This window comes from Arctopsyche grandis, chromosome 11 (genome assembly GCF_051622035.1).
Source record: "Arctopsyche grandis isolate Sample6627 chromosome 11, ASM5162203v2, whole genome shotgun sequence".
NCBI classification, from domain to species: domain Eukaryota; kingdom Metazoa; phylum Arthropoda; class Insecta; order Trichoptera; family Hydropsychidae; genus Arctopsyche; species Arctopsyche grandis.
In genome coordinates this window covers 8,229,650-8,246,799 of record NC_135365.1, presented here as the reverse complement: position 1 = coordinate 8,246,799, position 17,150 = coordinate 8,229,650, and the positions used below count along the sequence as shown (strand labels likewise).

The window sequence follows — 17,150 nt, the reverse complement described above, 5'->3', positions numbered from 1 at the left end:
ACTAAGATATATGAATATGATTTTAGGATAACAATGAAATTAATTTAATGTTTAAAAATAAATAAGATTTCGAAAAGTCGATATGTTAAAAAAAAATTTGAAATTCTCTAATTTTTTAAAAAAAAACTGAACATTAAAAAAATTACTTTTACAAATACATCCAATATTTTTTTCTGTAATGTTTGCTTTATTTGTTATAGTACACTTCTCTAGAATTAATCTATAAAATAAAATAAATCGTAGTGGCCTAGAAAGAATTTTGCTGATTAACTGGTTTTGAGTGTACGCATCGTTCTGTGTGTCGTCCGCAAGAAAAAATAATGCGATTGTTCCCGAAACCCGAGTTAACCCCTACGAAACCGCACAGGGGAGTCGTTAACCCCTTTAAGAAAATCCCAAATAAAATCTCGCGTTGATTCGGACACAGCGAATTCACTTTTCCAATTTTACTCTGAATCGGTAAGAATCGTTGTTTTATTTTTATATCGAAAATGAAAATTAGCATTTTTTAATAATAAGCCACACATCGGTAAGTTAACTAGAATCGGTATATTGCTAAAAATATCGAGTGTATTTAAAAGACATATTTATTAGTAACTCTTCAGTATATTGTTATAGAAAAAATGCCATCTCCAAAAATACGCAATCAGTCCATACATTTTTTTTTTATTAGATATTTCTCAGTAAAGATTTCGAAAAATCTACATACTATACATAATTCCAAAAATTTTAGCTATTAGAATTTAGAACGTACGCATTGCTAGTCGATTATCATATCAATATACATACATAATAAAGCTATAAAATACATAAAATTTACTTAGTATATATATAGTCAATTGAATGATTGATAAAGCGTGCGTTATGATTTGCGCAAAGCTTTATTTTTTTTTCGACTAAATCAATTTATCACTATATTGCACTCATAAAGGTTCGTTTATAAACAACAGTACACAAAATATTCTTTAGTACAATCTATATGGGACACATTCATACTTTCCGTAATGTATGTGACGTATTCGAAACAGCAGCAACTGACACGATCCATTCATATTATACAGAAGTATGTACATATGTACATATCACCGAAACGCATCAAGAAGAACCGGTTTTCTTTGATGTAAAATCATAGTGGCGAGTGCACCCGTGCTGACGAAACGTCATATTGTGACAGTATTGACTCAACGATACGACGCAAGCAATATTGCGACGGAAAGTCGCGCTCTATAATGTATATATAAGCCGATTTTGCCTTGCACTCGTTCAAAACAAGCTTGAATGCGACAAAAACGAACGGTACTGAATAGTATGAACAGAACTACTCTTTTACGTGTAGTGCTGTGCTGTTATTGCAGAATACATATGTAAACGGACCTTAAAACAGAATTATTAATGTTATTGATTATAAAATATCGAATTATTTTTAATATTACAAGATTTTGTATAGAATTTTTGATTTTCAAATAAAAAAAAACTTCATCTATTGTTACTACGTACATAGATAAAGTAAAAATATTCATATTTGCAAACAAATCTCCTAACGCGCGCTTTTCAATCAATCAAAATCTAGTGACACGTCTTTTGATTTAAAAAAAAATTGACTAAAAATACATTCAATACAGAACGTTCACATTTTTTAGCTGAGGACTTAACAGGCTATTTAGATAAAAAATAAATAAAATTTACATATTAATGATGTGTTGTTTTGGACAGCGTCAAACGTTTAGATCGGTGTTCGTCAGAATTGCCTCAACGTATGTATGTTGTGCAAACAAATTTGCTGTCTACATACAATAAATAATTACAATCCTGACGTGCACCGATTTAGTCTACTTATATAATCTATTCAAATTTCACACCTCAACTAATCAATTATTGTCAAACTGGATCATTCGACACTGTTCGATGAGCATCGGCAAACTTCAACCCTGCGAAATATACATAAATGCAACATTCTATTTCAAGATCAAAGTCCACAAGATGCAGTGTTTACAAAAATGACTCGAGAACGATCGATTCGATCGAAAGATGCAACCGGCAATGACCCAGTATTGCACATAAACGCACACACGATCAATGAAAACTGCAACATCAATCAACATCAAGCACGCTTGTCGGTCAAACGTTGCTGCAAGTCTCAAACTAATGATGATTATAAATATGATTTGCTATTTAAAAACATTTCTTTGAACGTATTTGTTTGACTTTATTTTTGTACTATTACATTTGAACATGTGGAAAATATATTTGTAGTGTTGTATGTATGTAAAAACCTGAAAACGGTAATAAAAGCTGCAACTCTTCAATTTGTCACAATCAAATCTTCAACGAAAAGATCTTCTAGTTCCGCATTCTTCCGCCAACGCGTGGATAAATATGGTAAATGATCATTTTATCGACTTAATTTCACCAACTGACGTTGAATGGATTCATTTTTAACAGCGACCAATTAATAATATTTAAATATACATCAAAAAAGAACTGTCCGATTTATTAAACGGTCATAATTCTTAACACCATTTGATAAAACCTCATCGAAAAAGTTTCCGCAAACTTAATACAATACTCAAGTCATTTATAATATGTAGATTCAAAACATTTATACATTATACATTTTAAAATATCATCAATAGTTCATCCTACTACTACTAACTAGTAGGAATGCGCGTACAAAATAAAATAAACGCAAAAATATACATACACATATCATCATCATCATCATCGCCGTCGATCAATTTTACATAATACAATAATAAATATAATATAAATACAATTCCTTTCAACAAATCACACCCACGCACACAACATATTATTATTTTATTATATATAGTTGACTGTAACAATTCGAATCTCTAGGTTAAGAAGTCAATGACTAGAAATCAACAATGTTCAATTAATAACATAATATGTACATGCGTTTGCTAAAAACGAAAAAAAATTTAGACAATAAACTCTATAAACGTAAACAAAAACGTTTGCAATATTTAATAATTGAAATATTTTATAATATATAATAATAATTACTGCAATTCATACGCATTTAAAATTGAGAGGAACTGAATTGGAGAACTGTTGATTTAAAACTATTATTCGATTGGTCTTTTATAATAAAAGACTCCAATTCAGCTTTAACATACATACTTTCATAATTTCAATAATAAATAGTATTATTTGTAATATTATATAAATTTTGTGACAAGTATAAACCAACAAAACGCAACAACTAATACAAAATTGTACATTTCAAATGTAAATAGATTCACTTATTCAACTATTGAAAAAAAGCCTTCGTTGGTTTTCGTTGAAACGCAAAGGTTATTATGACTATTCATAATAATAATAGGTAACATTCAATACGATATAATATTAATAATAATTAAAAATTGTGGAATGACATTCATTTTTATTTAAAAACATCGTATCTTTTAAATTGAAAATTTATAACGGAAGCACTTTTTCAAGTTTAAATAGTCTATTTAAAAACCAAACACAATGTTATCCACCTAATAATATATTCTAAATAAATAACTGAAAAGAGAGCTATTTAAATTAATATTAAAACGCAATTAAATTGTCATTTTAGTTCTATATCAGATTTTTAAAATGATAATATGTCACATTACACTCAATTCCGGCACCATGTCATGTCCTAAAAACCTTTCCTCGAAACAATTAAGCCACATAAATATGCAGTCAATCTAAAATTTAACCAAAAGGAAACAAATTTTAAGTACATATCTACAGAACATTTTGAGATGGTATGTGATGTTACATTGTGAAGACCAGCAGACTGTGACGTCACACACAATTCAGCAAGTCCTAGTATTTGAAAAGAAGACGGGAATACTTATAAAAACGATTCATCCCTGCACTAACTATTATAGTGGCTATTTTGTCTGAAGCTAGGATGTAGAAGGTAATTATAGAAGTATCTAACAATTTGTCTGTCGTAACAATTTCTCAAAGACCAGCAACACAATAACAATCGATCGGGTTCTCCTAGTATCTTTTAAGAACTTAAAATAATCACAATACTATTGTAATTGTATAGGTATTTAATGATGAAGTTTTGTTTTTCTTTTGGCAAGATGATACCAAAATTGCATTTGACAAAAATTCTTAGAAACGTAACGGAAAGTTTTTTTTCTGGCTAAATGTTTCGTAGCTAGAGATTACAGGAAAATTCAGTTTTTAGGACATGAATACGGCTGTGGAAATTTTCATTGGGTTCAAGTGCGAGGCGGACGAGGCCTTCCTTGCACCAGACATATGTATCCAGCACTCACATCGCAACCGCTGACCAGCAGATTCATCAGCACACTGCTGGCAGGAGGTGGAGGAGGTGCACTAGTAGCAGGTCGCCTCGCTCGGGCCCTCTTATGCCCTCCAACTGAAGCCGGACTTGCAGACCGCTTGCTACCACGTTCGCACTCAACGACAGTTGGAATCTCGCCCTTCCAAGCACCTACAAGAATCGAAAGATTGCATAAAAAACATCCACAGAATATATCTGAAACACTTCAAAAAAAGTACCCACTGTTGATATCGTTTATGCGTTTAATTTCATTTTTGTTTTGCGATACGGAATCTGTGCTGGGGGTGGTGGCGCCTAGTAGCTTGGCTAGGCTGCTCGGTGGTTCTTGGTGTACTGTTGTTGGTGGTCTGGGTGCGATGAGTTTCTTGTGCAGGGTCAAGTGGTCGGGAAGGGCCCCCCACATTACTCGGCCGTCGCCGGGCCCCAAAAGGGGTAGGTCCTCCGTGGGTCCCATTGGAATGAACGGAGCGCGAGAGCTCATCTCGCTGTCGAGACCCAGTTCCGTCAATAGAGGGCCAGTTGTTAGCTCCTCTTCCGGCAGGGAAGAATTGGGACTCGATAACGACGGCATGCTGTCACTGTCAGAGCCCTAGAATATTAATTTACGGAGTGATAACAACGATGAACTTCCGAGAGAAGGAAATTGTTTTCAATCTAGCGGTGGAAATGTTCCTCAGTCGAAGCTTGCTGTTAAGTATTATTAAATGAATGATTTTTTTTTTTGGGGAACACCCAGTAATCGAAATGAACAGAAAGAAGTAGTGAAATTATATCTACGACATAACAAAGTAGTAGAAATTTAAATTATTATTATAAATTATTTTTTATGATTTTTTTTATTTTAAAAATAACCGATAAATACCACACATTAATCACATGATATACGATTATGCATTTCTTTAAATTAGATAGTTTCTCTTATAAACAAATATACGCCGGAAAAGTGAACATTTAGACCACTGGGTACAACTAAAACGTTTGTTTTCGATGATCGCGACTGCGACTGCGACATGGAATATTGACAGCGCGGCAGGATAGTTACATAGCTACGATAGAGGAACACCATTCCGCATACACAAAAGCTCAATCTACCTTGGAAATAGCGGGGGATAGCATAATGGGCGATTGACTTATGTCGCTGAGTGGCGACAGGTCAACATCGCTCCTGTAAAAGGCGAAAGTGTCTCCTGCATCTGGACCCAAACTATCAAACTCTTCGGGCAGCAGATTGCAATAATTGTCGCCGAGAATAAACTCGTCGAACACATCGAACGGATTGTCCTCGAGCGGGATGCAGACGTCTCCCGCGACGGGAGCCAAATGCGTCAAGTCTTCAGGTTCCTCCTTTAACACTGCAAGAAACGTAGAATTGTAAAATCTCTTGGGTGTATGGGTGTATTGATTGAGCGCTTCGTTCGACGTGCGAGCGTTCGACTTACTGGTGAGACCGGGTTCTTCTTCAGAGAACATCAAGAACCCTTTGTTCATCTCCTCGGTCCTGGGAGCGAATATCTTGGCAGTGGCCGGCTGAGGACGTGGATGAGGAGGGGCTGCGGGCGGCGTGATCGCGCTCGCCGGCGGCCCCTGCAACTTCACTTCTTGTATTTCTGGTATTTGTTGCCTTTGCTGCTGCTGTTCAGCAACCGCACTAGCCTGGCTGCACGACAGGATCTCATCTTTGCACTCGACACCGCTGCGGACAAAATTATTCACATGTGGTATACGGAAATACAACAACATACTTCAATGCGTGACTTAAGTGTAACTGTCGTTTTGTATCCAAACATTCCAAGGATTTTGAGATAAGAGAATGCAGGCCTAAAGATTTATACCTACATCATATACACATATATGTAATCTGTATGCTCGGCATAACAAGGAGAGATAAGAAGCGGAATACGTGGATTAGAAAGATGACAGGGATAGTTGATACAGTAAAAAAAAGACAAAAGGCCTAGAAAAATTAGACGAAAGATGTGCTAATATTATATCCAAGAGAATGTTAAATTAGTGTGCAAAGAAGGCCACAAGGGAGACGGGTGGATGGAATTAGAAAATTGTATAAAATGAGACGATGAATTGCTCAAAACAAAGACAGGAAGGCTTTCATCCAGCAGTGGATGGTGAATAATTTCTAGCTCAAGCATATTCGCAAAGATTAGAAACATGGCAACTTAAATTTTAGGCTTGCAGGCCATATGCATTCTCGGACCATTTTTGCACTATGTACAACCGTATTATACATTCTAGCCATTTAAATGTATGGAACTTCAAAATATAAAAAAGAGGATCACATTGCAATGTAAATAATCAAAGAAAGGTGCTGAAACACGTCACTAACTCATACAACACTAAGAAAACGGCAAAATCTACCGCAAACTAAGAGTTATGGGAAAGTCGTTCCCTCGTTCAACCATTTTAAACAAAACATGGGTGTGATATCATGCCTCGAATCACACAGTTTCTTTTTTAGAAAATAAGTCAACAAAAAAAAAACAACACCCAAACTGACACAATCTAGAGTAGATTTGAGATGTTTTAATTTATTTTTAATTTATTCTAAAAGGAAACCGCAATGCGCCTTCCTGGCCAGAAACATTGTACATTTTGTATAAGTGTTATATTAATTAGTTACAAAGTAAATATCGTATCAATTAACACCCAAATAGACATTTATGATAAAATTTATAAATTTGCAGCATTTTATACAATTAAGCGAAATTCGAGATTTGCGAGAAAGAGGGTAAGGTTGCCAATTTGTTGAAACAGTTTCAATGAAAATCAGATAAATTGGCAAACTCGATCGACCTGGAGTCACAAATTCAAGGTCTGGCCAGCAGAAACCAATGGGATTTGAACCTGTGACCACTTTGTTCAAAGCATTATATGCTAACCCCCCTAGTCTATTCTGCTGGTTAGATGGAGCAAACGCAATAAAAAATTAAAATGAATAATCTAAGCTATGAATTATGATGCATTATTCAACAAGTCGATTTTTGGCAAGTGCTTTAGAGCAAACTTAAAATGCGTCAATACATTTTTTGAAATTCTAACGAAACCACAGTGATACCTATACATAGTACAAAATAAAAGTGAAACGACACTCAAATTGAACGAGTAAACACAACCACACAAAATGTCCCAACAGTAAGCTTCTAACTAACACACGTCTAGAGTAAAAATACACGCAGTGCATGCATCGAGTTCTCTGTACGCGAGCTGGAGTTGTGGTCGTCGAGTTGGCTTCGAAATTAAAATGTGCACACAAACGAACGCTTTTTTGTGCGATTCTAATTCTCGATTCCCGTTTTATATTGGTCAGAGATGGCGACCGACGACGACGACGACGACAACGATGCCATTACATAATGAGATGTTCCCAGTGTTGACAAACCGCGTGCAAACACTCGCAAAGACTCCAAGATATATTTGTGCACCGGAGTGGCATGTTGGAAGAAGACTCACTACAAAAGAAAGAAACAACAAAAAAATATATAGACCCTCATTTGAAGCCAGCAGAAGTAGAGGAATCCGGCGACCAGATGGAATTTAATAAGACTTGGAAGATGTCACCGTACGGTCCAGAAGACCAATCGGTTGTATAAATCGAGCTATAAATTAATCACACCATATGTTTACAGGTAAATGTTAGATAAATTCGAAAACACTATCAATACCTACATACGAATGCACTGTGGGGACAAGGCCAAACGTTTTACATAAACAATTCACAGAATTTATTAATAACCACTTATGTTTTTATGAATGTAATATTTTCGTCAATTATAAAATATAGTCGTCGGATTAAATTTAACTTATCTGCCAGTATGGGAATGACTCTGTGGCTTTGTTCCAAAAGGACCAATGTCAACATCAAATTCCTGAAAATTAGGGCTAGAAAAATCATAGTGACACTCAGGGCTGTGGAGTCGTTAAAAAATCACAACTCTTACATTTTCCCATAATATGAATCTGTATCTATCTGAATTGATGTTAGTAAATTTATATTGATATATTATTATACAATATAAATATGGCTGTAAACACATACGCTGTGTTTTTAATAAAACTTCATTCAAAGATCGTCAACACAGCGTGTTTTTAAATCCTAATTAGTTTCAAAATTCCATTCATAGATATCATAACAGGGTATATATTCATCATCATCATCATCATTTACAGCCATTCGCCATCCACTGCTGGATGAAGGCCTCTCCAACACGCTTCCACTCCTCTCTGTTTTGCGCAACACTCATCCATCTGATTCCGCACATTTTCCTAATTTCGTTCACCCATCTTCCTTGCGGTCTTCCTTTTACTCTTTTGCCTTCTCTCGGGCACCATTCAAGCACTTCTTTTGTCCACCTTTCGTCCATCCTCATAGCTACGTGACCCGCCCATTGCCATTTCAATCTCTTCACTCTATCCACTATGTCCACTACCCTTGTCATACTTCTCACCCACGTGTTCCGCTCTCTGTCTTTCCTCGTTATGCCAAGCATACAGCGTTCCATACTTCTTTGAGTGCATTGGATTTTATTTAGCATCTTGGCGTTCAGTGTCCAAGTTTCACATCCATACGTCATCACTGGCAAAACGCATTGATCAAAGATCTTAAATATCGATAAAGAAGTCTAAAAATATATATACATATATATTTATATGGTTTAAAGCCGACATTCAATTCCAAGGAATCGATCGATGATATGACAAATAATAATATTCAGAAAATATTTCAAATCTCCAGATATTGAAATCGGCTAGTTTTTTTTTTCGCGTAGCATACACATTTCTCAAGTTGAATATGTTATTCAAATGAATAAAACAATGATCTACGAGATATGTAGATATCGTTTATAATGTGAAAATATATTGAAATGCATATAGATTTTAAACAAAATTGAATACAGCAATCGCCATAGTTTGAGAAATACTGTCATAATTTATTTAAAGAAGCTGTATTCCAATTTTAAATTCAATTGATAGAAAGGTTTAGAAGTTATGTTTAATTTACAAAACCTATTATTTTTCCCGTTATTTTGCGAAGAATACGTAGACTCTCATCGAGTTTTTGCAAATTCAAAGTTTGGCAAATTCAGGCGGTCCATAATGAGTTGACTAAAAATATAAGTGTGATTTAAACGCGAAATCTGAGTCGGAGTCGCTCGAATTTTTAACTCTAGTCAAAAATCCACGACTCCCACGACTCCACAGCCCTGGTTTAACTGAAATTTCATACTCCTTTGACTAGCGATAATATTTAGAGATCGGATGCGAGCAAAATATTCGATATATACCTTTATGGGAATTAAGTGCATTTATATTTCAATTAATTCCTAACCAGGCAGCTTCACGTATCAACCGACGGACTTGAATACGATAAAAATAAATTAATACACTGAAAATTGGGTACACGACAAATAAATACTCAATTTTGCGTTCAATTCACGGCTAATCTATTACATGTTAAGTGACGTCAAACGCAAAAGCCCTTACCCTGTGGAAAATATTTAAACAAAATCTGCACACGGAAACTAAACACTTATCACATGCGTCATTCAATTTTTAAGCGCATCTCGGATAAATAATTGACGTCTCATTATATGTCTTCTCAATGCAAAACGAGATAAGCGAAAATAGTACACATCGGTAGGCAATTTTGACGTAACAATCTAACATAAACATTGCATTTGCATAAATATATTATGATATTGCATTTCAATAATTACCTATAGGTAGAGAGGCAGACCACGTGCTATTAATATGTACGTCGCAACGATGCACGTGTGAGTGCATACGAATGCATACTGAGCGTCTCTTGAGCCTAGACGCGTAGCTTGAACTTATCTAAATATACATACTTGGGATGAAGAAAAAAAAAACTCATCACACATTATATCATATACAATTGTGACGGTTTGATAGAACTGTGTGTATATGCGAGACGGTTATAGAGAGAGATGATATAATTGAATCAATTCTGAAAATATGTACATAAGAAATGTTCAAGGCAAACATTCTAACTTTTATACGACAACTTGGAACATCGTGTTGTATAAAACACTCGTCCTTACATAATTGATCACATGTGTTGGTATACAGTAGGCGGAAGGCCACTTTAGTATAACAGATTTTACTCGAACCAAAATGATACTTACATGTTTCATTCGAGGATAGTTTTGGATATGTCAAATTTGAAATTTATATATCACTAGTTGTTTTACCCGGCTTTGCTCAGTATTTGTAATATAAACAGCTTAAACATGGCGAATCTAATAGTAAATATTTATTTGTTATTAAATTTAATAACAATTTTTAATTAAATTTATTTGAATCAAAAAAAATATATATCGAATCGAAACCATATCGAATCGTCGTCATAGAAACATTGATTTGTTTTCGATGTTACCAACCAACATTACATACTTACAAAGTCTCTGTCGAAATTATATATTAGATGTATATATTTAAAATTTACCATGGTTCACAGGTTGGCCCAAAGCGACACCTTCATATTGTACATATGTACTTTGTATACATTTTATAATTATAAATTTGAAATTATGTTCAATAGTGGCGACAATTAGACGGAAGGTGGCCAATTTGGTGAGTAGCCGTTTCAACAATAAAATCAGATTAATTAGCAAACTCTGGTAGGATACGATCGACTTGCAATATGATCACAAATATCGAAGTCTGACCAGCAGCACTGCAGAAATACTTCGAATCATCAGACAGAGTGGTACGCGGCATGTGATTTTATTTTTGGATAATTTTGCACGTATAAAAAACGCTAGCCCGCCTGATCTATGCCGTGACAATTCTGGGCAAAACTCACCCCCTGGAGTATTTTCGGCGATATTTTATCGAAATAGGTTTAGTAGTGCGAAAATTGTGATTCCTGTATTTAAAGAAATGTAGAAAAACATGTCGAAATAATAAGATCTACGAATAAACAATGACATAAATTTGTACGATTCAGTGTCTACACCCCATGATTCTTTTCAATCGAGATCAAACCAGGAATCGAACCCAGTGCCTCTCAGTCGTTAGCTCTATACGGTAAACACAGAGTTAAGGCATGTACGTGCTCGTAGTTTCTTCAAATTTCTTCAAATATGGGAATCACCAATGTCGATCACAGTCAAACCTATATCGAAAACACTCCAGGAGGGGAGTTTATGGAAGATTTCGACAGAACAGACTAAGCATGCCAGCGGTTTTTTTTTTGCGTGTGCAAAACTATCTAAAAAAAAACACGTACACCTTTATGCTGCTGCAAGCTGGTCTTATGTTAAAATTTCGACAGTCGGGATTATAAACCAGGCTTGCTACATCTATGTATGTAAGAGCGACTTAGATTATTATGGCGAGTGGTAAAAATAAAAAGTATATGAAATTATATGTATGAGATGAGAGTAAACGAGAGTGAGAAAAGTAACATTTAGCTAACAAACGTGAAGGGCAGTAGAAAGCCGCTTTTGGATAGCTAGTTGTCGTCGCTCCAATCTGACATAAGTTTCCGATGTAAATTTTGATGAGTTCGTTTATGATTAAACTCCTCAAGCTTCATGCCAGGGTCATTAGCTTACTTCAATGTTAGCTAGCCCCTGTATGTCGGTAAGATATCAAAGCGATCTGAAGAGTGAAAGTGGTTCAAAATCAGATCACATTTTTTTGACAGTCAGGAATGTCACTGAACAAACTAAGTGAAACTAATTAAAAGCTTGCAAAAAAGACTAATTTATAGAACTGTCGTTAAAATTGTCAAAAAGACTTAAGATTTTAAAAAATAGCACCATCTGTGAATATTTTGGGCAAATTTCAAAATCAAACAACAATGTTGTTTATCATAATAATAAAATTCAATATCAATAAGCAATAAATCACTATAAAAATAATATATATAATCATGCGAAGATCCTCAACGAAACTCCCTAAAACATTCGAGTTTTTATTAAATTTCTGTATGTATTTTAAACTGTATGTATCTTTCGAGAATGCATACAAAATATCCGATAGTATCTGGATTTCCGATAACCTGCAGGCGCCCGACAAACCCCACTTTCTTATCATCTCTATATATTGACGAGTATTCTTATCGTTCGTGTATAATAATATAAAAGTGCATACGTTTCAAATATGTAATAAAAAGTGCAACGTGATGTTTGTTTATTAATAAACGACTGTATGCCGACACAAAGTTACACAGAGCGAATAAATTAGCGAGAATGAAGAACATCACAACACGTACAAGTAGTACTAATTATATACATTTAGCACGTGACGATGTTGTGGAGACGAATGAATATTGTGAACAAGCACCATAGTAATAACAATGTTCAGCAATCATCGAAATTATATGGTTTCCAAAAGAAATTTCGTCTATCTAAACATGTATTACATAACGTAATATGTGGCGCGTATAAAAAAAACATTAATTTTAGAACGATAAAATAGAAGTAATGAGTAACATAGAAGTACTTCTGATAGATAAAAGGATTTATAGTAGTTTATCACGAAAATAATCATCGGAAACGGTTCGTATGAAGAGCAGATAAAAAACTACAACTTATTTTACTAATAAAACATCCACGAGTTAATTTCCAATTCCGGTTAATCGAGTTTATATTTTTTATCACTTCAAATATCATTTGGGAATCATAAGTTAATTGACGGCACGCGGTAGTGAATGTTATTTCAAATATATTACACCTGAAAAAACATATGCGGTAATCGAAAACCCCACACAAACAATACAAAAGTAACATAAACGATACGCTTAAACTAAACGAGCCATATTGAAAAATAATGTACATCAGAAAAGCCACTTCAAATTCTAACAACGCAAAATGGTAAACTTAAATCAAACATATTTACATTATTAATATTAATAAAATTTATGTTACAGTACTAAGATCTAGTATGTATGTGTATGTAAGTAAAGGTGAAAAAAATTATGTAAATTTTTGACGTTAACACGCATTATGACAACAAATGTGTATTTATTCATAATAAAAAGTATGTAGTGAATATTTTAAGTGTCCTTTTTAATTTTTCAATAATAATTTTGCTGTATCGTCTCGGCGTTAATAAGCATCAATTGACCGATCGAGATCACGAAAACATATTTACAACATGCGTCAAAGCGAATTGTCTGATTTATGCGTACATTATTACATTGAAGACAATAAGGGCGAGTTTTAAAACAAGAATAAAACCAACAGAGGCATAAAACAAAGAGTGAAAAGTCCTTCATCACTGATATAATCAGTATCTAAGGACGGACTTAAAATGTGTAAGTGTTCTGTATATCAATATACAGTTACGGTCACAGAATTTTTTTTACGATATTTGGGTGATAAAACGTATGATCTTTAATTATTAAGGTTTTTTACTATTCAGTTAATATACACTCCCATATTCGATTTGAAATAATTTTCGTTTGTGATTTCAGACAAAATTTTGAGACTTTAGCGAAAGACAGACCGTACACATAAGAGAGGGTAATTATTTCAAATATGGCGATTTGCGGACAATCCATGGTAAGGATTTCAGCAAAAATAGAATTATCCTAATATACTCGGGATTTCTGTGACTGCCACTGTACATACAAAAGAAAAAAAAACCATATTTTGGTTCTTTGCCGGTGGTTAAGCATATTGAATAAAGATAATGTTTTCTGATATTATCATCTTAAAAATGAGTTAGGTAATTTTTATTTCTTATTTTTTTAGAATTTAGTATAACGTTTTTAAAGTACATATAAAATTATCGTCTCCTGTTAAATCATAATTCTCCCCTTCCCACTTTTTCCTCCAGTTTTATAACCACCGAAATGCCTAAAAGTTGTTTTGCGGCTCCAGTGACCCAAAAAGGTTAAACATGCTTGTTTTGTATGATTACACTTAGTTAAATTAAATAAATGTTTTTGGCTCAGATTTTTTTTGTTGAAAAATAACCAAAGTGTTCCGTCAAAATTTCAAGATTTGTTTAGTTTTCCGTCGTAGAAAATTTTCACGAAACCATGAACTATGTTATAAACTCAACGATTTTGATTACAAAACAAAATCTGTAAAAATTTACTTCTTCGATGAAATTACACTTTGCTAATATTTGCCAACTGAGCAAGAAATTATCACAGAACTTTGCAATATATTCAATGCAATTACATTTTATGATCATAATCATTGTAAGTTCTTACAACATCATAACAAAAGTTATATACATATTACTATAACCAAGATATAAAAAAAATTGCTATTCGTTTGTCTGATATGTACATATAAGTAAATCCACAAATTTTTAACCACTATCAAATGTTGTATACGTATGAACTATCTCAAGAATCATGATATCTCTAGCCCAGACCGTAGACTCATAGAGTCTACACATCGTAGACGGTTTTGGAAGGGGTTGGAGCCTTTGGAAGTACTTTTATTTCATCCTCCCGAGCAACGCCGAGCAATTCAGCCAGTTTTATTATGTTACATTTCAAACAATTTCGAAGCATCGAGAATAAACATACATACACATGAAGCTACACCGTGACCTGAGAGGCGCTCGAGGCACTCGAGAGGTGCGAAAATTGATTTGGACTTGGATAAAAGGCTTCCAAGTAAATACACACGATTCTATTGCGACATGAAATAGGTTAATGGGCATCTTTTTTTCTATTGGCCAATAATAAAAGTCGCCCGGGGCATCGGCGCATTCATTACATACATGCAAGTCAACTCGACTGCTCCACATTCAACCGCAAAAACGCAAGCTACATATGTACATACAAACATTCAAACCGTACTATACAAATCTACACGACGTCATTGTACACCAAATCGATCACCAATAAACGGCAGGCCACATTTGAATCCCCATAAAAATTTCAACGATTCTCGAAAAGATTTATGACACTGCTTTTGATTCCGATTCGTCGCCTATTCAAAGCGGCGATTGTGCAATTCGAATACGGTAATTGACAGACAGAAAAAAATATCGAACGATATATTATACAATATACATACGTTTCGAAATCGAATCGTGAATGATTTACATAGTTAATTTCGAACGGTTCAGTTTATCGATAACTTCCATTGAGATAAGACAAATGCAGCAATAATAATGACCGTGTAAATATACATACGTATTTAGATAACTGCTAATTATGATCTTATACGGTGTGACGTCACAGTCGGGGCTGTTTTAATTTTTAAAGCCTTGTCCATTAATACATATTTCTAACTTGATATGTAGTTTTTACAACAAAAATGAAATCAGTTCATAACATTGAAGTAGACGTATAAAAATGCATAGTATTGCAATTACAGACGGAATGTACCTGAACTGTCACGTCAAATGTCAAATAGCTATTTCAGTCTTGACATATTGAATGAAAAAAAATAAAATCAAATAAACGAAATATATAACGAAAACGTGTGTTGAACATACTAGGTTTAGGACAATTATGATTAGCGTCTGATAAAAATAGTTTTTGACCACACCTCAAAATACACACACCAACATATTTTAACAGTTATATTGGCAATCGCAACAAAAATTCGTAGTACAATTTTCAATCTAAATTATCTAGCGAATGCTTCAATACAATGTTCCAAGATTAACAACAACCTTCCGAGGATAAGTCAACGCCCGCCTGCACCAAGATCAATACGATTTTGGCAATTTTGACGAACAATGAACTACAACTACATAATACATATATATGTATGTATATATATATATATATATATATATATATATATATATATATATATATATATATATATATATATATAATGTTGTTTGAAATTTCCTAGCAGCAGCCACATAACATCCTTTTACCTTATTTATGTATTTACTTGCTTTATGTATTACTATTAAAGTACACTCTACCCGAGCCATAATTTGTTCAAGCTTAGATCCTAAGCTCTTACTTTGCTTTTTATTGTGAATACGGTTCATTTTTTAGCATTATATTTTATCCCTTAGTGAATAATCGTACTTTTAATGAAAATGGTGTTCGATGTCTAATCTTGATCTTATATTTTAGATGGATTTTTAAGACAACAATTAAAACAAACGAAGTGGCTTAAAGACCATCACATGTGGTATTCGTACCACCGTGGTGAGCTATTTCACTACAACTAATTGGATTGAGTACTTCGCTTCAGAGAATTTTTATTAGGCAAAAAATTGTTAAATGAAATTTTGAGATCAAATTGAAGAAGAAAAAACTAGAACGCAGTTAACAAAGGACTTACAACTGACCGTAATAAAGCTGAAGCGTCTGGTCCATTGTTTAATAACATTTTCAAATCCTTAAAAGACCTGCCACCTACTACCCATTAGTCTGTCGCTACGATAAATCTTTAAATAAATTTCCCAACGGATTATAACGACAAATCGCTGCGTATATGGACCTCTTAATGATATTTCATAATACTCAACAAGGAATGGGAATGTCTAACAGTAATGAGTCATTACTAATGACTTGTCTTTTAAATAAAAAGTACAAGACACTACATTTCTATTATAATTTACATGTCATTTGGGCAGTTTCGCCTACTAATTTTTTAAAATTCGTAAAACCATTTTATTTAATACAAAATAAAGGGTAATAAGTAGAGCGCGGATAGAGAGGGTGCTTTGGCTCTATTTACAAAGCTATAGTGCAAAAAAAAGGTTCGGCGAACCTTTAACAATGCATTTACAACAATTGAACAATGAACGGCGCGCTCTGTGTCCGCTCTTTAGTAATAAGATTAAATCCAAACTTATTCATGTCGGTTAACACCATTTGACAAAACTACGTTCAATTATTCAATGAATACAATAA

At 33.9% G+C, this 17,150-nt stretch overlaps 1 protein-coding gene across 1 annotated transcript in view; it reads right to left on the bottom strand.

Annotated features, from left to right (window-relative positions):
• LOC143919358 (uncharacterized) overlaps positions 1-17,150 on the bottom strand; it is an 80,974-nt gene that overhangs the window by 11,139 nt on the left and 52,685 nt on the right. The window contains exons 8-11 of the mRNA XM_077441633.1: positions 5,755-6,008; positions 5,408-5,667; positions 4,538-4,904; positions 4,287-4,465 (exon numbers count right to left, since the gene is read on the bottom strand). Coding sequence (XP_077297759.1) covers positions 4,287-4,465; positions 4,538-4,904; positions 5,408-5,667; positions 5,755-6,008 — 1,060 coding nt within the window. The remainder of the gene's footprint in view (positions 1-4,286; positions 4,466-4,537; positions 4,905-5,407; positions 5,668-5,754; positions 6,009-17,150) is intronic.